This window comes from Pristis pectinata, chromosome 16 (assembly GCF_009764475.1).
Source record: "Pristis pectinata isolate sPriPec2 chromosome 16, sPriPec2.1.pri, whole genome shotgun sequence".
In the NCBI taxonomy this organism is placed as follows: Eukaryota; Metazoa; Chordata; class Chondrichthyes; order Rhinopristiformes; family Pristidae; genus Pristis; species Pristis pectinata.
This window is the reverse complement of record NC_067420.1, coordinates 38,631,963-38,659,179: the sequence shown is the minus strand read 5'-3', so window position 1 is coordinate 38,659,179 and position 27,217 is coordinate 38,631,963. Positions and strand designations below refer to the sequence as shown.

The 27,217-nt window shown below is 44.2% G+C and overlaps 1 protein-coding gene across 1 annotated transcript; it reads right to left on the bottom strand.

The window, feature by feature from the left end:
* Window positions 1-1,597: 1,597 nt before the first annotated feature.
* On the bottom strand, window positions 1,598-2,999 carry id1 (inhibitor of DNA binding 1, HLH protein). The gene is made up of 3 exons (XM_052031626.1): window positions 2,583-2,999; window positions 2,397-2,454; window positions 1,598-2,160 (listed from the first exon to the last, which is right to left on the bottom strand). Exons 1-2 carry the CDS (start codon window positions 2,934-2,936, stop codon window positions 2,413-2,415), a joined length of 396 nt encoding a protein of 131 aa, XP_051887586.1. The 5' UTR covers window positions 2,937-2,999; the 3' UTR covers window positions 1,598-2,160; window positions 2,397-2,412.
* Window positions 3,000-27,217: the final 24,218 nt, after the last annotated feature.

Here is a 27,217-nt window from a genome sequence, read left to right as displayed (position 1 = left end):
TTTGTGTGTGGGAGTGTGGGACTAGAAAAAAATAATTTTTAAGATCTATATTGAAAATCGTCTAAAATGTACGCTTTTAAAAGGACTTCCCATATATAAAGTGTAAAATTTTCTTAAAAGGAACAAAAATATCTGGAAATGCTAACTTTTTAAAGGTGTTATAATGCAAATTTAAATGTTACACATTTTATCTGAATGTTATTAAATTATCTGAGGAAAAGTTAAACAAATGATTATAACTTTGATTCTTTAAACATTGATAGAAATACGGGTTTGGAATGAAGAGGGATCACAACAATACTGCAATTCCTTCATTGTTGTCCTGGCAAGAGTTGTCATTTGTTTATTTTGGAAGGGTAAAGGGAGAGTGGCTTCTAGCATCAAGAAGGAAGAGTCAAATTGTAGTATTATGTATTAGCACTGAGGAATTAGGTACATGGCAGTCTCAGTTAACAATTGTCTCCCACTGGAATCGTTGTGCTTGTTGACTGTGTGGGAACCCCATCAACTGAAGGTTTAATGGCATCAATCCAAATTCACCCCAGTTTAGAATCAGACGTCCATCACAACTATTTTGAATCTCAGGGGAATGGAGTAAATTCTGTTACAAGTATAAAACTAAATACTTATTTTTAAAGTCATCCTAATCTTTTTCCCATATTTGGGAAATGTGTCACATCAGCATTAATAAATACTGTTAAACATGTGTGATTGGTTTAAATTTCTTCTCATCAGTATCAAAGTTAGGATTTAAAAGGCAAATATCCATTTAAAATTGCATAAACTTTTAAGGCCTGGATTTATCCTCATTCTCCTAACCATCTGCAGAAATAAGTTCCTTGCTTTGATCATTTAAGCTCCTGTGAAATTGCAACACACAAGCAATCAAAATTATTTTGAGAGTGAAGGGTCATTGTACACAATGGCATGGCTTTGAAAGATCTACTACTTATGAAAATGTTTTAATGATTCACATTACACAAGTCTATACATCAGGCACAGTAGTTACTGTACAAATCCTAACCTTGACTACCCACTGATCCTTCCTTGAAGCATACATGCCATACAAGGGAGGAGATAAACCACTAATCAATTACATGCAACATTAACTTCCCCCCCCCCCCCCCCCAGTAATCTTCTATAATCATGTAGTTCTGGTCAAGATTGGATTGGAAGCAACACCTTTTTGGTCATACCTCTAAGATCAATTGTTAAGTCAATGTTTTAGGTCCCTGAAATCTAAGTTTACTTTAAAACTGGGGCTCATAGTGTTATCACAAGTTTGTGTACCTGCTGCCAGATGGTTTGGAACTGCTTCCCTGGTTGTGAACTTACACCTTTTCACAGCACTTAAAGGGAAACCACCACTGTTGTATTAGTGAAATTTGTCATTAGATTACTATTGTGGTCTTTGAATATACTGTTTTACATGCATAGAATTTATTACCCTTCCTGCCCATGTATTAAATCTGGAGATCAGTTTCCAAAGTGTTTTAAAATTGTACACAACTATTACTACCAATTCCTTTCCCAATCCTTGTCATTTATACCAATCTTCAAATCCTTTCAATGCATGTACAAAATACACAAAGCAAGATAAAATTTCACTAGTTTTATTTCAATACTTCAGTAACATTTCAAAAAGATTCGTATTTTTTAAAAAAATCATTTAGTACAACATTGTTGTAAACATTTCGATACACACTTACAAAGTATAAGATTTACAACTGGATCACCCATAGATCTCTAAGGATGTTACATACAATCTCGTAATTCTAGACTCCAACAAATGTCTCTTTAACAGCCTGCGGTTTAGTGCTGGCATCAGGAGTGGTCGCGCACACACGGGATGGCGTGGCTAACTGCAGTTAAGTCTGATGCTAGGCGTGGCACTAGGAGTAACTAAAACGGTTTTTTCCTTCTTCCTGGTTTCCGAGTCACCTGGATGGGATGGAGACTAAAATCAAAGGGCCCCGAGTCCTGGAGACGGGCACCATGAAGTGCTTGGCCCCCCTATTGTGCCTGTCAATGACACACGAGTCCCAAAACATGATAGAATTGTTTTTTCCCCTCGCAGTTTCTCCTCATTCCCCTCCCAGGGACTGCGAATGGATGCACCGTTGTCCATCGCCGGATTATCTAGTACTTGACATCTGAATACTGAAATGAGACACACACGTTAAATCTTAAGTCAAAAAAAACGACTAACATTACATTAAAGAAGAAAACGCACAGATATTTGCATCCCAATTAATGTTTTTGCTCCAAAATAACCCACTCCTGATACTTCAGCAAAATGTCCCACTTAATGCAGTTAAACACCCATCTTTCAAGCATTGATTAATTGCAACTACCGTTACATGCTTACATTTCACAAGTGACCCCATTATACGTACCTGCAAGTCGATTCGCTCAGCGACACAGAATACGGTCATCACTGCTAACACAGGGAGCCTGCAAACAAGAACAAGAAGGTTAAGTCCATCACTTCACAGTGAGATAGTTTCACCGCGTTAATGGCAGCTGAGGGCGCCAAGTTAGGTGGCGATTGCAGACGAGCAGTCACAAACTTTAGCGATTACCTCCGCTGTGATTACAGTCACATCAGCATTGAGTGGGGTTCGGGACGGGACTGTGCTCCCGCTTGCAATGCCCGGCTGATCGTCCAACTCCAACTGCAAGTCCCAGATATAGTCGATGACATGCTGTAGGATCTCCACCTTGCTGACCTTCTTGTTCTGGGGCAAGGTGGGTACCAGCTCCTTCAGCTTGCTGTAGCAACCGTTCATGTCATATAGAAACATCGTCATCTGCTCGTCCAGCAATGGGGGCATCTTGCATTTGGCGATGGAGATGCTCTGTTCCGACAAGCACCTCACCACGTCTTCACTGCAACCCTGCCGCTTGAGAGAGCAGGCACCACTCACCACTTTCATTCTACAGGCGGGAGGAATGGACCCAAAACTTTAAGTGAGATCAGCTAGAGCAACGCTAATAACAAATCTCCAGCCCCGTGCGCTTGCTTTTATAGGCACTGGCTCCGAAGTGGGCGTCTCCCAATGGAGAAGCCTGCCTGCCGTCCCCGGCGAATCACATCTGGCTGCAGGGACAAAGGTGGACGGGGTTTGCAGCCTACCCCAGCCAATGGCAAGCCCGGGTTGCAATCAGGATTTGAACTCTTGTCGAGGGAGGGAGGGGTGGTGGTGGTTGGGAAATGGGGAAGAACTGGCGAAAGGAAACTAATGTCCGTAGTTTGGTGAAGATGTGGGAATGCAGCTGTTTGTGTCGGGGGGGGGGGGAGGTGATGTGCAGGTGGGGGTTGCTGCAGGGCGTGGGCGGAGAAGTGATTCATGAGAATGTAAACTCGTCAGAGGTGCTGTGAAGGTTTTTTGAATTATTCCTCGCTCTTTTATTTATTAGCAGGATGATCAAAAATAACCTACAAAAAATCCCAACTTTTACTGTGCGATAAGTCTTTATAACGCATCGCTCGTAATTGCAAAAACCAATCCAGAGTCCGTACAGTGATAATAGCTATTTAATGGCAGACCTGTGGAATTCTAAAAGCTTGAAATGTACCGGAATGTTGCAAAGTGGAATATGAAGGAATCTGATGATGCCTCCGCTTTCTCAAGGTCTTTCTGAAGCAGTTTTAGTGAAAACATTTTGATCCATTTGAAAGTTCTCATTTGGATACTTTTAAGAAATGTCACAAAGATTGTATCAGCTAACTAATCGACGGGGGATTTAATAGTGACTGTCAGTAGCAGTTAAATAGTCTCATTCAGTAACCCGTTACTTTGTTCCAATTGCTAGCAGTTTAATGAGCTATGCAAATTAATTTATCAATATTTAAGGTAAAGTTAAATGTAGATTTTTAAATCATTATTACTCAGCTCACATCGTAGTAATTGTAAAAGAAAATATTTTAGGGACGGTTTAAAAGCAAAATTATTTAAAAGTACATTCTATGTATAATAGTTTTTAATGTGAATTCTTTAATTTGCAATACTTTTTGCAATTATGCAATAAGTAGCTATCTTTTTCCGCATGGGAAAATTGAACAATGTTGTGCAGATTCAATCCATTTCTAGGAAAAAGCACGGCATTTTCCCACTGCTTGCCTGTTCCCCTTTAAAAACGACTAAACAAGCCCGATTGCCTCCAGACTGGCAGGCGCCAGCCCCGTGACGTCACCCATTCATACAGCCTTGACGCCTGTCAAGCTGGCGCCGCGCAGGCGGTCACCATGGAGACGCGCACGCCAATCAACCGCACTACAAGGGCGCCGAGCTGCCAGCAATTAACTGGCAATCATCTGCACCCTGATAAATCGCCCTTTAATTTGTCACCTTAACCCCTCTTAAAGAGTTTACACCCGCACACCTGCAAAGCCGTATTGTTGCTTGTGTTTTGGACTGCGGAGTTCGCATGATTCGAATGCTTGCTGTTGCTAAATGCTTGCAGCAAGATATGGGGAGGGGGTTGTAGAGAGGAGGGGGTGGGGAAGAAGGGAAGAGACGTTTTCAATTGAAAGCTTATGGTTCAATCTGCATTGCAATACATAAGCCAGCTGCAGAGTTCGCGCTGCAGGATAGCAGTTAACACATTATAAAGAGATTACCCTTTTATTTCTCTACAATCCAGTGTACATTTTAAATCGTAAATTAAAAGGGGAGCTGCCTGCAATTTATATATTCCATAACACGACTTATGCAAACTGTACTATTCCCATACAGAGACAAATCAAAAACACGTTTGGAGGAAGGGATATTTGAAACACATCTGTATTCTCTGCCTACATCTGTGAACATGGAATGTAGTCGTTACAGGATAGCCCTGAGTGTTGATATATGGAGTGAGGGGACTTATACACATCGCGTGAAAAACGCGAATTTTACATTTTAGGAAAAACATTTCCAGATGATTTTTTAATATGACAGGGAAAAAAATGTTCTTTTTGGAATCAGTGAATGTGAAAATCATATTTTCCAAACACAAGTGAGAAGAAGTTTAACAAAAGATCCAAACTTTTTTAAAATGCACTCTTGTAACGTGAATGGGGTTTCCGTGTGTCACGATGAAATTAAATGCAAAACAGATTAAAATCGGGGGATAGCCAAAACTGACAGGAATTGGCTGCATGAAATGTACTTTTTTCCCCATTAACTTTCAGCAAATGTATTGTCAAATCCAGTGTGGCATCTCGAGTCTTTTCACAATTTTCTAAAAAGTTATCCAAAAATGATGCATTTATGTGTATAAATATGTGGTGGTTGTATAATAAAATTGAGACAAAAATGAAGCAAAAAGAGAAAGTAAGTGACATGAAACATTTATCAATAGGACTTGATAACTTTATATATAAAAATAAATTTGTGAGACTTGTTTTTGTTTCCTTTTTCCCCCGCCAGCTTTGAAAACTGAAATCTTAACTTTCACGTCCGTTTGCCTTTTGCTAGCCTGGCTTCAGGTCATAGCTCACAGGCTGTGCCCAAGACTGCAAGAGAGTTAGAACAATAGGGGATAAGGAGCGAGTTTGTGGGAGAGATTCAGGCTGGCGACACACTGTCTGAGCCTCTTTGCTCTCAGCTCTTTGTTCAGCTGCAAAAACTATCAGCGTTTCCTATTGCCCTTCAACAATGACCCAGCCAGATGGGTCTTCACCCACCCCCTTCTCTCAAACTAATCTTATTTACAGCGCATCAGACAAAATATGTTTTAAAAAAAAATGAAACACTTTAATCTCACCAGAGGAAAGGAAAATGTTCCGCAAGCATACCTAATAGGAAGACTAATTAGTTAAAGTTAGATTCTTCTTAAAGTTATAGTGTTCTGTCGCCAGAAATAAAAATAACATCTTTAATGTATGTAATGATTCTTCCTTCGCCTGAACTACATGACGTACCATCCAGCCAAGAAGGCTATGTTGTAGACAAGCTCCAAGGTCCTTGGCAATAGTCCAGTTAAACTGATTACTAAGGCCTCCTGGATCAATGCTGCTTGTGTCCTGAATTAGCAGCTCAAGGCAGTCATTGGCATCAGCAGCTCTTGTACTGGGAGGGTGGGCACGGACTGAGTGGGGATTCCCTCTCCTGCCCACAGAGGGAGGTCAAATGTAAGGGGAAAGTATTCCGTTAATGGCAGGACTCTTAATACCATTGATGTGCAGAGGGATCTTGGGGTCCAATTCCATACCTACCTGAAGGTAGCAACACAAGGCAATAGATTGGTAAAGAAGGCGTGTGGCGTGCTTGCCTCCATCGGTCAGTGCATAGAGTCTCGCTGCCTTGGTGAAGCAGCCAGCATAATCAAAGACCCCACCCACCCGGGTCATTCTCTCTTCTCTCCTCTTCCATTGGGTAGAAGATACAGGAGCCTGAGGGCACGTACCACCAGACGTAAGGACAGCTTCTACCCCACTGTGATAAGACTATTGAACTTATACGATGAGATGGACTCTGACCTCACGATCTTCCTTGTTGTGACCTTGCACCTTATTGCACTGCACTTTCTCTGTAACTGTGACTCTTTACTCTGTACTGTTATTGTTTTTACCTGTACTACATCAATGCACTCTGTACTAACTCAATGTAACTGCACTGTGTAATGAATTGATCTGTACAATCGGTATGCAAGACAAGTTTTTCACTGTACCTCGGTACAAGTGACAATAATAAACCAATACCAATACGAGTCAGGAACAACGCACTGAAGGAACACAGTGGGTCAAGCAGCACCTACGGAGGGAAATGGACAGTTGACATTTCAGGTCGAGACCCTTCATCTGGACAGAGTCAGGAAGTCATGTTGTAATTGTATAGAATTTTGGTTTGGCCACACTTGGAGTATTGTGTGCAGTTCTGGTTGCCCCCATTACAGGGAGGATGTGGAGGCTTTGGAGAGGGTGCAGAAGAGGTTTACCAGGATGCTGCCTGGATTAGAGGGTTTTAGCTATAAGGAGAGGTTGGGCAAACTTGGGTTGTTTTCTCTGGAGCATCAGAGGCTGAGGGAAGACCTGACAGAAGTTTATAAAATTACGAGAGGCATAGTTATGGTAGACAGAATCATTTTCCCAGGGTAGAAATGTCAAATACTAGAGGGCGTAGCTTTAAGGTGAGAGGGAGAAAGTTTAAAGGGGATGTGCAGGGCAAATTTTTTACAGAGTGGGAGGTGCCTAGAACGGGCTGCCAGGGGTGTCGGAGGAAGCAGATACGATAGTGGTGTCTAAGAGGCTTTTAGAAAGGCACATGAATAGGCAGGAAGTGGAGGGATATGGGTCACGTGCAGGCAGAAGGGATTTAGTTTAATTTGGCATCGTGCTCAGCACAGACACTGTGGGCCGAAGGGCCTGTTCCTGTACTGTACTGTTCTGTGTTCTATCAGTGTAGAACTGACTCCCCATCAAAACTCAGCAATCACAGGACCTCAGAAGATTTTATAGGGAGGGTGTTGGGGAGAATTAATAATTAAAAGAGCATGCCAAGAGAGTTGCTAGTCAGACATTGGCACTGGAAGTGTAGCAACACTTGCAGGCTGCCCCCAGAACACCCTACGCAAAAGATGCATTTCACTGTATGTTTCAATGTACATGTGACTAATAAAGATACCTTAGATGGAAACACAAGAGATTGGAATCTGGAGCAACACATAAGATGGCGGAGCAACTCATCAAGTCAGGCAGCATCTGTGGAGGGAAATGCACAGCCGAGACCCTTCATCTGAACTGCTTCATCTAGACTTAGGGTTCCAACCTGGCAAAAGTGCAAGGATGAAGTGGTACTGAACAGCAAAAGGAGTGCACACAGTGGACAGGGATAAGTAATGTCACTGTAAATGGATCAGATCAAAGCAATGCAGTCATGTGGAGACACAAGAGACTGCAGCTGCTGGAGCCTGGAGCATCAAGCAATCTGCTGGAGGAACTCAGCGGGTCGAGCAGCATCTGTGGGAGGAAAGGAATCGTCGAGATTTCAGGTCGAAACCTTGCATCAGGACCAACGCAGTCATGCCATTTGATGGTGGGCAATTAAATGATTAATCCGAAGAGGAGGTTGGAAGGACATCCCCAGCCTTGAACATCCTTAACCAGAGCTGTCAAATCCATCTCAGCCTTCACCTGAGGTGCCCCCTATTACAGACATTGATTTTCAGGCAATTTGATTCACCCAGTGGGACATCAAGGGATAGCTGAGTGTATTGGATACAGCAAAGGCTATGGGAACAGACAGCATCCCAGCTTCAGTACAGGAGACCTGTGGTTCTAGCCAAACTGCCCAACGCAGTTACAACACTGGGCTGACCGACGGTAAGTAGAACAAATCCAATCCAATCAATACTGACTAGGGATCATTCACCTGAAACATTCTCTCTCCGCAGATGGTGTCTTACTTGCTGAGTATGCTCAGCATTTTCTCCTTTATTCCAACCAATTATCACCACTTCAACAAAGTGCTGAAAGATGCTGTTGACAATGTTATCAAGCTGATTCAACAATAACCCCGCTCACTTTAGCACAGTTTGGGTACCAGGTCACTCAGTACCAGACTTCATTACAGCCATAGTCCCAAACCTGGAGAAAATTTCACAGAAAAAGTGAGAATGACTCTGGTCAACATCAAAGCACCTCCTGAATTAATGAGTGCTGGTTATGGGAAATCAGGGAAAAATAATCCACTGGCTGAAGGATGCCTGTTGTTCTTGGAAACCATTACTGCTGGAGACACAAGAGATTCTGCAGATGCTGGACTCTGGAGCAACATACACAAAATTGATATTGGTATTGGTTTATTATTATCACTTGTACCGAGGTACAGTGGAAAACTTGTCTTGCATACCGTTTGTACAGGTCAATTCATTACACAGTGCATTGAGGTAGTACAAAGTGCATTGAGGTAGTACAGGGTAAAAACAATAACAGAATACAGAGTAAAGTGTCATAGCTCCAGGGAAGTGCATTGCAGGTAGACAATAAGGTGCAAGGTCAAACAAGGTAGACTGTGAGGTCAAGAGTCCATCTCATCGTATAAGGGAACCGTTTAATAGTTTTATCACCATGGGATAGAAGCTGTCCTTGAGCCTGGTGATATGTGCCCTCAGACTCCTGTATCTTCTACCTGATGGGAGAGGGGAGAAGAGAGAATGACCCGGGTGGGTGGGGTCTTTGATTATGCTGGCTGCTTCACCAAGGCAGCGAGAGATATAGACAGAGTCCATTGAGGGGAGGCTGGTTTCCATGATGTGTTGAGCTGTGTCCACAGCTCTCTGCAGTTTCTTGCAGTCCTGGGCAGAGCAGTTGTCATGCCAAGCTGTGATGCATCCAGATAGGGTGCTTTCTGTGGTGCTAGAGGAACTCAGCAGGTCAGGCAGTATCTATGGAGGGAAATAAGCAGTCGATGTTTTGGGTCGAGACCCTTCATCAGTACTGCTGGAATTGTTCAGAGCTGTTATTTTTGTTCAGCTTTCTTCAACTGTTTCATCAAGGACCTTTGCATCTGGGGGTGGGGAGGTGGGGATGTTTGCAGATGACTTTCCAGTGGTCAGGTCCTTTTACAGTGCCTCAGTTAGTAAAGCAAGCCACGTATGCAGGAGCAAGACATAGACAGCGGCAAGGCATTATAAGTGGCAAGTAATGTATTTGCCACACAAGTCCCAAGCAACAACGACCCTAAACAGAAAGTACCATCGTCCTTCCTTGACAGTCAATGGCATTAATTTCTTGAAATCCCCCACTATCAAATCCATTAACATGAATCTTAACTAGATCACCACATAAACACTATAGCCACAAAAGCAGGACACAAATAGGTATTTTACGTTGAGTGATTCACAACCTGAGTTCCCAAGTCTGTTTACCATCTGCAGGCACTAGACAGGAGTGCATGAGGAGACACTTGATTGGGTGAGGTGAGGCTTCATAAACACTCAAGAAGTTTGCCACTGCTCAGGTCCAAAGTCAGTACTTCAAGTCAAAACCAATACTTCATACACCGAAAATCTTACAAAACCCAGAAAAAGACCAGAGTCTGCAGACAGTATTTGTGTATTTCTTTAAAGAGCAAATGAAGCTATTTGCATGCACATTTAAACAAACAAAGGACTGCAGATGCTGGAATCTAGATGAAAAAAACGACAAGACGCTGGAGGAACTCAGCAGGCCAGGCAGCATCCGTGGAGAAAAGCAAGTGGTCAACATTTTGGGTCAGGACCCTTCTTCATGACTGACGATAGGAAAAGGGGAAGCCCGATATATAGGAGGGAAAAACAGAGCAGTGAGAGGTGGACAAAAGATATCAAAGACCCCACCCACCCAGGTCATTCTCTCTTCTCTCCTCTTCCATCAGGTTGAAGATACAGGAGCCTGAGGGCACGTACCACCAGACTTAAGGACAGCTTCTACCCCACTGTGATAAGACTATTGAACTTATACAATGAGATGGACTCTGACCTCACAATCTTCCTTGTTGTGACCTTGCACCTTATTGCATTGCACTTTCTCTGTAACTGTGACACTTTACTCTGTACTGTTATTGTTTTTACCTGTACTACATCAATGCACTCTGTACTAACTCAATGTAACTGCACTGTGTAATGAATTGACCTGCACGATCGGTATGCAAGACAAGTTTTTCACTGTAGCTTGGTACAAGTGACAATAATAAACCAATACCAATACAATACCCATTTTAGTATAACTGGAAAAATTACATTTCTGGTTGATGTTGCAATATGATTGCTGTCACTTTAAATGATTGTTTACTGTAAAAAGATTGGCTGGGTTCAGTTTCCAAAGCCACACCCCATCACCAACTGCAGCTTCCATTTCTTGAGCCTCTTTAAGCTGGCAAAGTGTTGCATCAGTGCATTATCAAAGAAAGCAATGATGCTGAGCTGGAGAGAATATAAGTGGTAACCAAAGACTTGGTCAAAGGGGTTGGCTTTAAGGAGGGTTGTACAGCACAGAAAGAGGCCATTCAGCTCATCATGTCCAAAGGACCTCTTTCTGTGCGGTTCCACCCTATGACTATGATAATACTCCTTAAAACCAACCTCTTTGACCAAGTAAAAGACATTATTCCATTAATTCCTGATTAATACAAATTTGCCACATACACTTAGTCCATGAGTCCTATCACTGCACCTCTTGCAGCCCATCTTCTGCCCCAGCTGGCTACCCAGTTGCCCACCTGTATATGTTCACAGTGGTAGCTGCCCTGCATCAGTCCTGCAGGGTTTCGACCTGAAATGCTGACAATTCCCTCCCCCCCAACAGATGCTGCTCGACCCAGTGAGTTCCTCCAGCAGGTTGTTCATTGCTCCAGGTTCCAGTGTCTGCAGTCTCTTCTGTCTCCCCACGACGGTGTGGGCTTCCTCCGGGTGCTCCGGTTTCCTCCCACATCCCAAAGACATGTGGGTTGGTAGGTTAGTTGGCCACTGTAAACTGCCACTAGTGTGTACATGAGTGGGAGAATCTGAGGGAAGTTGATGGGAATGTGGGGAATAAAGGTTACAGGGAAAATTGTTAAGGGAAACATATTGGTTTGACAGCCAACATAGACGCTGGAGAGACTGCATTTGGAATATTGTGTCCCGCCTTGGTCCTGCTATAGGAAAGATGCCATTAAGCTGGAATGAGTGCAGAAGAGATTTATGAGGACGTTGCTGGGACTCGAGGGACTGAGTTATGGAGAGAGATTGAGCAGATTGGGACTTTATTCATTGGCACGTAGGAGAACGAGGCGTGATCTCACAGAGCTATATAAAATCATGAGGGCCATAGACAGGATGAATGCGCACGGTCTTTTCCCCAGGATTGGGGAATCAGGAACTAAAGGACATAGGTTTAAGGTGAGAGGGGAGAGAGTTAATAGGAACCTGAGGGGCAACTGTTTCACCGAGAGGCTGGTCTGTACATGGAATGAGCTGCCAGAGGAAGTGGTTGAGGCAGGTACATTAACAACCTTTAAAAGGCACTTGGACAGGTAAGGTTCGGAGGGATATGGGCCAAAAGTGAGCTAATGGGCCTAGCTTAGATGGGAGTCTTGGTCGGCATGAACTAGTTGGGCCAAAGGGCCTGTTTCCGTGCTGTGTGCTTCTGTGACTCTATGACTCGAGGGCTGAATGGCCTCCTTCTAATGTCGTATGGAACTGGGCATTAAGGTGCTGTGTAAGTGCAAGTCTCTATTTCAACCGTGCAGTTGCAACAGTGCATCGTTGATCATGGCACCAATCTGTTCTTTCAATGTTTTAACAGTCCAAAAGCATGCTTGACTGTACTGCAGTGATTGCAACTGTTTATTTTACAAACTCCAACCCAGTGATAACGGCAAATACCAGCAAATACCAGTGACAGGCAGCTGTGGAGGTTGGTGCCAAAGGTCCAGTCATGGGGAACTTCCAGCTCAGCAAGTGGGAATCTTTCCAGCCAGTCAATTATTGACAGCTTAATCAATTACAGATTAGACGTGGAAATCTATTTATAATCCATAACATAGAATTTTATGGGTGTTCTTCATTTTTATGGATGTGTACTTTTTGCACCTCGACATCAGTGATGGAGTTTCTAAACTCTAACAGGAGTTTTCTGGTCTTCCAACCTGCAGAGTTACCACCTGGTGTACAGCTTGAGTTTCCAGCTCTGACTGGACGAATTCCTGGAGGTTACATCGTGTGACCTCCTTCTCTCGATAGGCTGCCCTGCCAACCTAACAGAGAAGCCTGGCAAGAGAATGTGATAAAAACAGCACTATGTTAGTACTCGGGAGATTAATCTCCAGTTTCTGGAGACTCCAAGCAATTCCTGGAGGGTTGCCCAAGGTGAAGAGTCCAGGCAAGAGATGTGTTGATTTGTCCCAGGCTATGCTGTGCTGGGGAATTGTGGGTAAGCACCCTGTACTAATCCAATGAAAAAAAAGTCAAGGTTAGTTCTTTTAGTGACTCTTTATTTGGAAGATTATGGCAGGTGACAAATGATTCCTCATCCCAATTTTCATAAAATCATAAAAGTGTACCGCACAGAAGGAGACCATTTGGCCAGTCAGTTCTGTGCAAGCTCTCTGAAAGAGCTTCCAATTAGTCCCACGTTGTTGTCCTTCTTGTTGAGGTTTGTTGACAAATTGTCGATGTTTTCAGAATCTGAATCAGGTCATGAAATTTGTTGTTTTGCAGCAGCAGTACAGTGCAAAGACATAAAATTACTATAAATTACAAAATAAATAAATACTGCAAAAGAGGAATAATGAGGTAGTGTTCATGGGTTCATGGACCGTTCAGAAATCTGATGGCGGAGGGGAAGAAGCTGTTTCTGCATTAGAGTGTGGGTCTTCAGGCTCCTGTACCTCCTCCCTGATGATAGTAACGAGAAGAGGGTATGTCCCGGATGGTGAGGGTCCTTAGTGATGGATGCTGCCTACTTGAGGCACCACCTCTTGAATATGTCCTCGATGGTGGGGAGGGTTGTGCCTGTGATGGAGCTGGCTGAGTCTACAACCCTCTGCAGTCTCTTACGATCCTGTGCATTGGAGTCTCCATACCAGCCGGTGATGCAACCAGTCAGGATGCTCTCCACCATACATCTGTAGAAATTTGCAAGAGTCTTTGGTGATATACCAAATCTCCTCAAAGTCCTGATGAAGTAGAGCCTCTGGCGTGCCTTCTTCGTGATTACATCAATGTGTTGGGCCCAGGATAGATCCTCTAAGATGTTGACACCCAGGGACTTGAAGCTGCTCAATCTTTCCACTGCTGACCCCTCAATGAGGACTGGTGTGTGTTCTCTCGACTTCCCCCTCCTGAAGTTCACAATCGATTCCTTGGTCTTGCTGACATTGAGTGCGAGGTTGTTGTTGTGACCCCACTCAACCAGCCAATCTTTCTCACTCCTGTACACCTCCTCGTCACTCTCTGAGATTCTGTCAACAACAGTGGTGTCATTGGCAAATTTATAGATAGCGTTTGAGTTCTGCCTAGCCACACAGTCATGAGTGTAGAGAGAGCAAAGCAGTGGGCTAAGCACACACCCTTGAGGTGCGCCTGTGTTGATAGTCAGCGAGGAGGAGATGTTATTACCAATCCACACTGACTGTGGTCTCCTGATAAGGAAATCATGAATGCAGAGGGAGGTACAGAGGCCCAGGTTTTGAAGCTTGTTGATTAATATTGAGGGGATGATGGTGTTGAACGCCGAGCTGTTTTCGGTTGAAACCCTGCATCAGGACTAACAACCATAATTCCTTCCCCTCGACACAGCTGAATATGCAAAGTTCCTCCAGCAGATTGTTTGTTGTTTCACATTCCATTGTCTGCGGTCCCTTGCTCCAAGGGGAATCTTGTCGGTCGTGAGGTACGCTGTGCTCACTATTCCAGGGACCCAGGTTCTTGGATGCTGCTTGCATGGAGTTTTAAGTTCTCTCCGTGAATGCGTAGGTTTCCTCCAAGTGCTCTGGTTTCTTCTCACATCACAAAGATGAGTTGGTAGGTTAATGGGCCACTGTACATTACTCCTTAGTGTAGGTTAATGGCGAAAAGAACGACCAAAGTGGGGTTGGTGGTATTGTGTGAGAGACGATAAGTCACAGGGATCCAGGGAAGTAAGGAAAGGAGTAATGGGAGCCCCTCTGAGAGCAAGCATGGACAGGATGGGCCGAATTCCCTCCTTCTGTCCTGTTATAGGGCATTGTTGCAAGAAAGGTTGAGAAGAGCACTGGAGTGATAATGCTGCATTGTTTGACCTCAGTTTGCACTGAGATTAAGTCTGTTGTGATCCTGGAGATACAAGAGACTGCAGATGATGGCACGTAGAACAACAATCAGCTGGATGAACTCCGCAGGTCGAGCAGCACCTGTGGGCGGCGTGGAATCGTTGACGCTTCAGGTGAAAAGGCTGAGTGTGGAGAGTGTGGAGAGGGAGGGTGGCCAGTATAAAGAGGAGAGGGGATGTGGTGGGACAGGGGCCAGGAGGCGATTGGTGGACAGAGGAGGGGTGAAGGATAATGGGCAAGTCAAGCCAGGTAGGGGAGGGGCAGGTAGGTGATAAGTGGAGAAGGTAAAAGAAAGGCCGATGGAGCCAGGTGGAGAGGAAGAGGAGGGTGAAGGAGGGTGATAAGCGGGAACACAAAGGCTACCGGTGCTGTTATGACCCTGTTGGCTAGGAAGGTGGTTTGCCTGCCACCCTGTTGCAGGCGTAAGATGAAGCTAAATTTCTGCTGTCGTCTATGCTCCTTTGCAAGATCCTGCTCTGCCAAGCTTGTGAGGTACCTGGTGGGCAATGGCCATTCCACATTAAAAGCATTTAGGCACAGACATCTTCTGATCCTTAAAATGAAGTTCGGGATGCGGAGTGTCAGGACCTGCATGGACAGGCCTGAACATCGCTCGGCAACCGTAACCCTCGGGTACTTTCCTGTTGATATTGATACCCTGAGTGAGAGGCAATGGAGCTCAAGGTAGAAGGCAGTGGATACCCTTCTCCGGGAAGGGCAGGCCGAAGGGCCATGCCTCCTTCATGGGATGAGTTTTGTCATCAAGCATGAGTTTGTCTGTAGTCAGTACTTAATTCTCAGCCTACACAAACACATACACAGACATACAGACACACACACCACAGACACACAGACACACTCATACAGACACAGACACAGACGCAGGCGCACACACACACACACACACACACACACACACACACACACACATGGACACACAGACAGAGAGAGACACACAGACACACACACACACACACATGGACACACGGACAGAGAGAGAGACACGCACACACACACATGGACAACACACACACAGACATACACACACAGACTCACACAAACATGGACACACAGACAGAGAGAGAGACACACACACACAGACATACACACACGGACAACACACGCGCGGACAACACACACACAGACACACACACACACAGACACAGAGACACACACACACACACACACACAAACACGCATACACACACAAAACCTGCATCGCTAACACATCCTATCTCATACTGATTATGGCACAAAGGAGGCCATTTGGTCCATTGGGTTCATGTTGGCTCCCAGGAGAGCAATCCCATTAGGCTCATTCCCCCTCCCCTTACTTCCTTGTATCCCTGCAGATTATCCTCTGTCTCACCTGCCTGTCAATTCTCTATGATTCATTTTGTCTTTAACCTACACTAAAAGGTAATTTACAGCAGCCAATTAACCTACTGGTTTATCTCTGGAGTGTGGGAGGAAGCCAGAGCACCCAGGGGAAATCCATGAGCTCACAGAGATATCATTACAAAGAAGGTAGCCAAGGTCAGGATTGAACCTGGGTCCCTGGAGCTGTGAGGCAGTGGCACTAAGTGCTGTGCCACCATGCTGCCCAGCGGTGTTTGCAGAACTCTGCTGCGCACAAACTATCTGCTGGCTGCGTTTCCAACTTTACAACTGGGACTACACTTTAAGAGAACAAGTACGTCATTGGTAAAGAGTTTGGAATGTCCTGAGGTTGCAAAAGGACTTTATGTTTTGTTCCTTTTTCCTCCCTTTTGACTTTATAAATTATGTATTTTCTCTTTGGTAATGAACATTTTTTCAAAGCCTTACCAACTCACCAGGTGACAAAACACAGTCAACTCAGTCAGAATTGTAACATCTCTGAAGGAAGCCACTGGGTCCACTTAGTCAATGTAGATCCTTTGCAGAACAATCTATTCAATCCCATTCCTTGCTCTTTCCCTGTAGCCCTACAAATTATTTTCCCTCAGGTTCCTGGTCTTCTTCACACATCACCTTTGTTTCTTTTTACTCATCACTTTAAATGTGTTCCCGGTTCCTTAACCATCTGCTACTGGGAACATCTCTCTACCTACCTGTCCAATCCAATGCATCTCTTCCCAACCTTCTTGGATTCAGTGAGAGTACCATAGAACCATAGAACCATACGGCACAAAACAGGCCCTTCGGCCCACCATGTTGTGCCGTCCATCAAACCACCCTCACACTACCTAACCCCTTCCTCCTGCATATAAATTGGGCAGGGCAATGGCAGATGGAATTTAATCCTGATAGGTGTAAGGTGATGCTTCTTGGGATGGTCTAATTAGGGTAGGACATATACTGTACCAGCAATGGTGGGGCCTTCAGGAGTACTGGGGAATAAAGGGGCCTTGTGTACAAGTCCAAAGATCCCTGAAGGTGGCAGCAAAGGTAGATGGGTTGGTGAAGAAGGCATTAGGGTGCTTGCCCTCATTAGCTGGGGCATACAGTATAAGAACAGGGAAGTTTGGTACAGTGTTATAAAACATTGGTGAGGCCACAGCAGGAGTACTGTGTGCAGTTCTGGTTGTCACACTAAAGGAAGGACATGATTGCACTGAAGAGGGTGCAGAGGAGATTGCCTGGGATGAAATGAGGAGAGGTTGAAAAGGCCAGGTCTGTTTTCCTTAGAGCAGAGGAGGCTCTGATTTACAAAATTATGGTAGGCATTGATAGGGCAGATAGAAACTTTCCCCGTGGCAGAGGTGCCTTAGACCAGAGTGTACAAGTCTAAGGTGAAGTGTAGGAGATTTAGAGGAAATCTGAGGAAGAATGTTTTCACCCTGTGGGTGTTTGCATCTGGATCACACTGCCCAAGAAGGTGGTGGGGTACCGGTATTGCATGGTAATGTAGTGGTTAGCGTAACACTATTACAGCGCCAATGACCCAGGTTCAATTCCAGCTGCTGTCTGTAAGGAGTTTGTACGTTCTCCCCGTGTCTGCGTGGGTTTCCTCCGGGTGCTCCGGTTTCCTCCCACATTCCAAAGAGGTACAGGTTAGGAGTTGTGGGCATGCTATGTTGGCGCCGGAAGCGTGGCGACATTTGCAGGCTGCCCTCAGAACACTCTACACAAAAGATGTATCTCACCGTGTGTTTCAACGTATATGTGACTAATAAAGATATCTTATCTTATTCTCACAACCTTTATGAAGCATCTAAATGAACATTTAAATTGTCAAGGCATAGTAGGCTGCAGACCGAGTGCTGGTAATTGGGACGAATATAGACTTGATACTTAGCATGGATGTGATGGGCCGAAAGGCCTGTTTCTGCAATGTATAAACCCAGCTTCTCCAGTCCAATTTTGGAGCTGAAATCCTTTATCCCTGGAACTGTTCTTTCCTGAACCTTTATATCCTAAGGTGTGGTGTCAGAACTGATCACAATACACCAGTTGTGGCCTAACCAGTGTTGTACATCAATTTTGCAAACCTTCCCAGGATATCAGGGAGGATTCTCGTGATGCTTCTTATATTGGAGATGATGCTTGCTGTTGGACTCACGTGCAAGCAACATTCTTGCGCTGAAATAAAAACAGCCACACGAAACCACTACCCCAGTACTGCCTTGTATTTGTTTGGCAACTATCCAGATCCTTTTATGCACATTTTTGTTAGCCTTAATTCCAATTAAAAAAAAGCTCTTTCTTTTGTGATCCTGCCTGAACAAAAATAAAAACTGGACTGAGGACGGGTTTGGTAGTTGCCCCTGGTCTTGTCACAGAGTCAGCGTTCCCGTACTGTACTGTGTACTGTGCTGAGCACAGGTTCAGTCAGCATGACCCCTCTCACACAAGAGTCCCAGGGTGGTTAGTTGAACAGCTTGCATCCCTATTCACAGCACCTTCATTGAACCCAGTTCCCACACAGCTATCAAAGCACTTAATAGCTTATAATTAGCTCGCCATCTGGTAGCAGGACTCTGTAGCTGTGCACTGATGGTATGCCCAGATCTATTGAGAGGAGGGATATTGTGCAATGGAATGCTTTCCACTTCAGTGGCCATTGCCTAGAGAATTGGTACTAATACAATATCAGGGGGATCTGTGTACAATGAGACCCAGTGTCATTGCTTGTAGTCAGCCCAGTAGCTGCACTCTTCAGTGCCATAAACAACACTGAATCTAGTTAATACCAGCTTAATGACTGAGTTAAATGTACTCATTACCACATAAGCAGTGATCTTCGTACAATGGCTGGTCAAAGCAATATGGAAACTTTTTTCATATTCATTGCAGTTAAATTAATCTCACACCTGCTCATCATGAATCATTATTTCTGATTTGTGATGTTCTCTGCAAATTTCATTTTTATATCTTTCTGCATCTTTGCTCCGAGCATCTTTCTTTTCTGAATGTGTGCCCTTGATAGGATACCCATGACCAAGGCCTCTGGTAACCCCCTCAAGTGGTTATTATATGATCGGGATCTGTCTATTTTACTGAAGGCAGCTTTGCAGCTGAACCTGATACTGTTCTCATCTCTACTGTACTGAGCTGTGATACCATCCAGTACTATAGTGGTTATATTGTTGATGAGGGATCTAGGGAGCTGGTCTAATAATCCATAGGTCATGAGTTCAAATCCACCCTCTTCTCCATTTGAGAACTTATATTCAGCTTTTAAATATACTGGCGATATAAAAATTGACATCAATAATAAGCTGAAAATCAAGTGAACTGCAGATGCTGGAAATCTGGAGCAACACACAAAATGCTGGAGGAACTCAGCGGGTCAGGCAGAATCTATGGAGGGAAATGGACAGTCAGCGTTTCAGGTCGAGACCCTTCTTCAGGACTGGAAATCTTGGAAATACCCAGCAAGTCAGGTAGTTCTGACAAAGAAGTGCAGACCCAAAGTGTTGACCATTCCCTCGCCACAGATGCTGCCTGATGAGTTTTTCCAGCAGTTTTTGTTTTTATTTTAGTAAAATAACTGTTGGGTTGACATTAAACTTGGCTGATTCATAATCCTTCACGACTTTGAGTCCAGTCCCTCTCCTGCACAGACAGCTCAGGTTATCACGAGCTTCAGTCTGGATCAGAAAACTGTGGGCTCAAGTCCTGCTCTGGAGACTTGAACACAAAAATGTGATGCAGTCCCGAGGGAGTGCTGCACTCTCGATGGAGCTGTACTTTGCAAATGATGTCAACCTGAAGCCATGTCTGTTCTCTCAAATGGATATAAACAATGCCCCAGTGATATTTTGAAAAAGAGGAAATTAATCTAAGTGCCTGGCCAACATTTATCTCTTAACCAACATCAATAAATAATAAAAGCAGATTATGTGACTGTTAATCACACATCCGTTTGGGGGATCTTGTGTGCAAAATCAGGGCCATGTTTCTAACATTACAACATGATTATACCTCAAAAGTACCTGCATAGCGTGTTCAATGCTCCTTTGAGTTATAAGGAAAGACTGGATAGGCTGTTTTTTTTCCCCTGGAATGTAGGAGGCTGAGAGGTGTCCTCATAGAGGTGCATAACATCATGAGGGGCATAGATAGGGTAAATGGTCAGTCTTTTTCCCAGGGTAGGGGAGTCTAAAACTAGAGGGCATAGATCTCAGGTGAGAGGGGTAAAATTCAAAGGGGACATGAGTGGCTACTATTTCACACAAAGGGTGTTGGGTATATGGGAATGAGCTGCCAGAGGAAGTGATAGAGGTGGATAAAATGACAACACTTAAAAGGCATTTGGACAGGTAAATGGATAGGAAAGGTTTAGAGGGATATGGGCCAAACACAGGCAAATGGGACTAGCTCAGGTAGGCAATTTGGTTAGCATGGACGAGTTGGGCTGGTAGTGTAAGGCAGGCACGGTAGTGTAGTGGTTAGTGTAACGCTTTTACAGCGCCAGTGACCTGGGTTCAAATCTGGCCACTGTCTGTAAGGAGTTTGTACGTTCTCCCCCGTGTCTGCGTGGGCATGCTGTGTTGGCGCAGGAAGCGTGGCGACACTTGGGGGCTGCTCCCAGAACACTCTACGCAAAAGACGCATTTCACTGTGTGTTTCGATGTACATGTGACTAATAAAGATATCTTATCTTAACTTATCTACTTCCGTGCTGTGTAACTCTCTGACTCCAAGCATTGTAATGTTACTAAGAGAACAATAGTAAGGTGAGTCTTTATTTTTCAGACCTGTCTCCGAAGCACTGTGGCAAGTTACTGAGTTGTGTCAAATCTCGAGAGGAATCCCACCACTCCTCATACACTAGTCACACAAGATAAATAAAAAATCAAGTTAAATATATATTAGAACATAAATTGCATGATTAATGGTTGGGCTGAAGGAATTGGAATTGGTTTATTATTGTCACATGTACTAAGGTACAGTAAAAAACTTGTCTTGCATACTGTTCATAAAGATCAATTCATTACACAGTACATCTAAAACAATAACAAAATGCAGAATAAAGTGTAACAGCCACAGAGAAAGTGCAGTGCAGGCAGACAATAAGGTGCAAGGTCATAATGAGGTAGATTGTGAGCTCAAGAGACCACCTTATTGTACTAGGGAACCGTTCAATAGTATTATAACAGCGGGATAGAAGCTGTCCTTGAGCCTGGTAGTATATGCTTCTTCCTGATGGGAAGGGGGAGAAGAGAGAATGTCCGAGGTGGGTGGGTCTTTGATTTTGCTGCTTACTTTACTGAGGCAGCGAGAAGTGTAGACAAGAGTCCATGGAGGGGAGGCTGGTTTCCATGATGTGCTGAGCTGAGTCCTCAACTCTCTGCAGTTTCTTGTGGTCACGGGCAAAGCAGTTGCCATACCAAGCCGTGATGCATTCTATGGTGCACCAATAAAAATTGGCGAAGGTCGGAGGGGACATGCCAAGTTTCTTTAGCCTCCTGAGGAAGTAGAGGCGCTGGTAAGCTTTCTTGGCCGTGGTGTCCATGTGATTGATTTTGTCAGGCCCGGTTTTCATGCTGTACCTCTTTGTGCCAATTCTCTAGGTAATGGACACCAGAGTGGAAAGCATCCCATTCCATAATGTACCTCCTCTTTATCGATCTAAGCACATCATCAGTGCAAAGTTGCTCCACCATTCATGGCTCATCTTTTACCTCAGCACCATTTTCTTGCGCTACGTTTTTCTAGAGAAATGACCCTACTCTTACTGGGGTACATTGTTGTGATTCTGCTTCCATTCTTAAAAATAAACTCTTCTTTCTGAGTCAGACCTCCAGCTCACTGGCTCACAACATCCCACTCCCCTTCCTTTTCCCCACAGCTCTATATATTTTATCCTTTCAGATATTTATCCAATTCCCCTTGGAATTGGTTTCCAGCACACTTTCACAAAGTGTGTCCGAGGTTGCAAGGACTCGCTGTGCAAAAAAAAATTTTGCAGGTGGCATCTGCCTTAAATTGTGTCCTCCAGTCTCCAACCTCTCTGGAAGTGGAAAAACTCTCTCCTTAGTTGCTTGATATTTAAAAAAATACCGAATTTGAACTCCTCTATCAATTCCTTTTTTTAACCTTCTCTGCTGTGAGGAGATACCACAGAACTGACGTCCCTCATTCCTGCCACCATACTGATTTATACCGTCTGCGCCCTCTCCATGTTGGAGGAACAACACCTCGTATTCCGCCTTGGGAGTCTCCAACCTGGTGGCCTCAACATCGATTTCTCTAATTTCCGGTAACCCTACCCCTTCTTTTTCTTCCCACCCCCCCCCCCGACTTCTTTGTCTTCCCTTATTCCTGTGACTTCCTTCCCCCTGCCTTGATGACCTGCCCATCTCCTCTCCTCCCCTCCGCCATCCTTTATTCCATGGTCCACTGCCCTCTTCTACCCGATTCCTCTTTCTTCAGCCCTTTGCCTATCACCTCTCAGCTTATTATATCTTCTCTCCCTCCCCCACCCACCTACCTTCCCCCTCTCACCTGAACTCACCTATCACCTGCCTGCATGCGCTCCTCCCCCTCCCCTCACCTTCTTATTCCGGCTTCTGCCCTCTTCCTTTTCAGTCCTGATGAAGGATCGCGACACAAAACGTCGACTGTTTATTTCCCTCCATGGATGCTGCCTGACCTGCTGAGTTCCTCCAGCATTTTGTGTATTGCTCCAGATTCCAGCATCTGCAGAATTTTTTTTGTCTCCAAGGCTGTGATGTTTTCTATAACATGGTGCCCAGAACTGAACAAAACACATCACCTGAGGTCCAAGCAGGATTTTACAGAGGGTAAGCATAAGCTTCTCATTTTTCCTTTGATGCTAAGGGTCTTGTAAGCGTTTGTATGAACCTTCTCAATGTCCTGTCATCGATTTAGAACCGTTACAACACAGAAGGAGGCCATTCAGCCCATTGAAACCATACCAGCTCTTAATCAATTCCACTCACTCTCTCTTTCCCCTGCACCCTGCAAAATATTTTCTTCATATGCCTATACAATTTCCTCTTGAAGCCCCTGTTTAATTTTATTTCCACCGCCTCTATAAGCAGTGAATTCCAGATCACAAAAAAAAACTTTTCTTCACATTCCCTCTATATGTTTTGCCCAACATTTTCAATCTGGGCCCCTGGTCCCTGGTTAACTACTTGCTAATGCAAAGAACTTCCATCTTCTCACCTTATCTGAACTTATCATGATCTTGCACATCAACTTTTAAGTCTTCTTTGCTCCAGGGAGAATGACCACAGCTACAAGGTCCCAAGATACGATATGATATGATACGATTAGTCAAATGTATACTGAAACACACAGTGAAATGCATCTTTTGCGTAGAGTGTTCTGGGGGCAGCCCGCAAGTGTCGCCACGCTTCCGGCGCCAACATAGCATGTCCACAACTTCCTAACCCGTACGTCTTTGGAATGTGGGAGGAAACCGGAGCACCCGGAGGAAACCCACGCAGACACGGGGAGAATGTACAAACTCCTTACAGACAGCGGCCAGAATTGAACCCAGGTTGCTGGCACTGTAAAGCGTTACGCTAACCACTACACTACCACATCTGCCCCTACTGTCCCCTTCCTAGAATACATTTAACATTTACCATTTCACCTCACCTTATCACCTTCTTCCTACCGAGATGTATTGCGCTGCAATTCTCAGTGTTCAATTTCATCTGTCACACATCATCACATTTTACCAGTCCGTTAATGTCTTGAATCTATTATTAGTTTCTGCATTGTTTACCATTTTCCAAGTTTTGTCCTTAAACCTAAGTCATTAATACATATCAATAAGAGCAGTGGGTCTAATACTGGCCCTGAGGGAACACCACTGTATACTCCAGTATGAAAAAAAACATAACTATATGTTTTCAGTCCCTTTGCCAAGTTTGTTTTCTTGCCGCCACTGTCATTTTAATCCCTTGGACTTTAATTTTGCTAACAAGGAAATTAAGTGGAACTCTGCCATACATCTTTAGAATTGGAATTGGAATTGGTTGATTATTGTCATATGTACTGAGGTACAATGAAAAACTTTGCTTTGGTTGCCATCCATACAGATCATTTCATTACATCAGTGCATTGAGATAGTACAAGGGAAAACAATAACAGAGTGCAGAATAAAGTGTTAACAGTTACAGAGAAAGTACAGTACAGGCAGATAATAAGGTGGAAAGCCATAACAAGGTAGATTGTGAGGTCAAGAGTCCATCTTAACATACAAGAGGTCCGTTCAATAGTCTTATAACAGAGCGATAGAAGCTGTCCTTAAGCCTGGTGCTACATGCTTTCAGGACATCAGGACGTATGGTTAAAGTCCATGCACACAACATCAACCGCACTGCCGTCATCAACCCTCTTAGGTATTTTAATAAGTCCCTTAGTTATTAAAATAACTCAGTGAAGTAGGTCAAAGATGGGCTGCCTTTAACAAATCTTTCATTCAATATCCATCCTTTCCCACATCCCAATTAATTTTCTCCCAGATTATTATTATTCTCTCTAGGTTTCCCCATCACCAAGAGTGGGTTGACTGAACCATAGCTGTCAGGTTTATCTCCCTCCCAATGTTTTAACAACAGTATTACTGTGTGCAATGCTCCCATACCACCCGTATGTCCAAGGAAGATTGAACGATTATGTCCACAATTTCCACCTTGCATACCTCAGTAACCCAGTATAAATTCCATCTAATCCAGCTAACGATTTTACTTGGATAAATGTTACCTACTTTCAACACCACCCATATTTACTCTATCCAATATCATTATTAACTCTTCACCACCTCAATGCAGTGTCCTTTTTTAAATTTCAAAAATAGTCATAAAAATATATGCAGCAAATACAACCAGCATACATCTTTCTTCCCATTCATTGTGCCATCAAATCAACATATTCATTGGTTGAAACAATACATACTCTTACAAAGTACCAATGCCACTCAGATTGCCTCTTTCAACCTTACACCCAAGAAATGTTTGAGATGCAAATATCTCATATGCTAAAGATGAATTCTTGATCTCCCAATCTATCCCGTTGTGGCCCTGGTACTTTACTTATTTGCCTGCACTGCACTTTCTCTGTAGCTGCAATACTATATTCTGCATTCTGTTTTCTTTTTACTACCTCGATGTACTTAGGTATGGCATGACCTGTCCGGATGGCACGCAAACGAAAGCATTTCACAGTACCTTGGTACATAGGACAGTAATAAATTCACACTCATTCAATATCTCAGCAACCTCTATGTATTGTCTTCATAGTAAAATGCCACAGCAGACCACCTCAGAGTAGACTGTACTCCACCAAAAAATTCCAGGCTCTAACCTCAAAGAATGCACAATACTTGAGATGATTAAAAGTTGGGATTGACCAAAGAAAAGCCCCTCTGTTGATTAAAGGGTTAACATTCCGCAGATTCAGTCTGGTGACACAGAAGGAGCTGCTTACAGCATCTGACTCACAGGTGCCTGCCTTTACTGCAGCTTGGAGGAGTCTCTGTTCCATGTACATACGGAATATGACAGTTTGCAGCCCCTATTTCAGTAACACACAAAGTGCTGGAGCAACTCTGTGGGTCAGGCAGCATCTACGGAGGTAAATGGACAGTTGACGTTTCGGGTCGAGATCCTTCACCCGAAACGCTGACTGTCCATTTCCCTCCATAGATGCTGCCTGACCTGCTGAGTTTCTCCAGTGCTTTGTGTGTTGCTCCAGATTCCAGCATCTGCAGTCTCTTGTGTAGCCCCTCTTTCAGTGTTTGAAGGGGTTGCTCCCCAAGTTCTGGTTGCACTTCAGCCCCACTGTCCTGATGTTTGGGCACCCAGTGCGGGAGGGTGAGGGGGGTGGGGGTTGGTGTTGTAAGTCGAAGGGGGGACCTCCTCAGCAGTCTGCTCCTGGGCCTGGCTAAGGCGGCCATTCGCAGGTCCAGGCGGCAGGCTATGAAGGGGTCCATTCCTGGGTTTCCCTGGAGAGGGAGCACATGGTGTCCACTGGCTCTCTGGAGGCCTTCCAGGACTGTTGCGTGCCACAGGGATTGCAGTGCATCCATAAGACCATAGGATACAGGAGCAGAATTAGGCCATTCAGCCCATCAAGTCTGCTCCACCATTCAATCATGGTTTGTTTTCTTTGAACCCCATTTGTTTCTCTCAACCCCATTCTCCCACCTCGTCCCCATAACCCTTAACCCCCTGAACGAAAATATTTTATTTTGAAGATGATCTAAACTTTGTAAATACTTAAATGAAAATTATGTAAGCATTGTAAGTAAAGCTTTTTATATAAAAAAAATCTGCCTGCAATTTTGTGACTGTGTATCTTACAACCCTAATGTGTATCATCGGCTGGTTACACCTTTAGGTTGGTGAGTGAGTGGTTTTGTTTTGTACACACACGCACACAATGTTAGATCACAGCCCCACCCAGCGCAGCCAAACCCTGGGAAAATGGAACAGGTGTTCAGGGCGAGCTTAGTCAAAGAGGCACAGCGGAAGGAAGGTGCAGGGGTTGTGAGGGCAGGGATCTGAGAGTCTCGCAGTTCCTCAGTGCGAAAGGCTAATGGCTTAATTACCATCTGAATTCTGGGAAAGACTTGCCTGATCCCAATGGCGAGCAAACAGCCTCTCTCCATATGGTACGCACTCTGCTCCAAAAGGGGATCATAGTCATCTTTCCCAGTGGAAAGTTTGGTGGCCGGCTATTGATCCGAAAGCCTTTGAGTAAACCGCATCCAATGGAACTTACAGCTTAGTAACTTGTCTCTTTCATTACCAGTCTGGACCACACAGGACAAGCCCTTTGGTTCTCAGGCTCTGTGATTTTTTAATTGGAGCTTGTGACAGGTTTAAAGATTCTTTTCTCTTTCTAATTTTGCTACTTCATGAAATAAAATCCCTGCTGGAAAAGTAAGCTGGAACTGCAAAAAAATACAATACACCTCACTACAGGTTTGATTCCTAGACTGCACAACTAATTAGTGTCTGCTGCAGTAATTGGGAAGAGGGGAATAC

Coding starts and splice junctions, on each gene's coding strand:
- id1 (XM_052031626.1), bottom strand. CDS start 2,936: ATGAAAGTGGTGAGTGGTGCCTGCTCTCTCAAGCGGCAGGGTTGCAGT. Junction 2,455..2,582: donor TGACTGTAATCACAGCGGAG/GTAATCGCTAAA, acceptor TCTTGTTTGCAG/GCTCCCTGTGTTAGCAGTGA.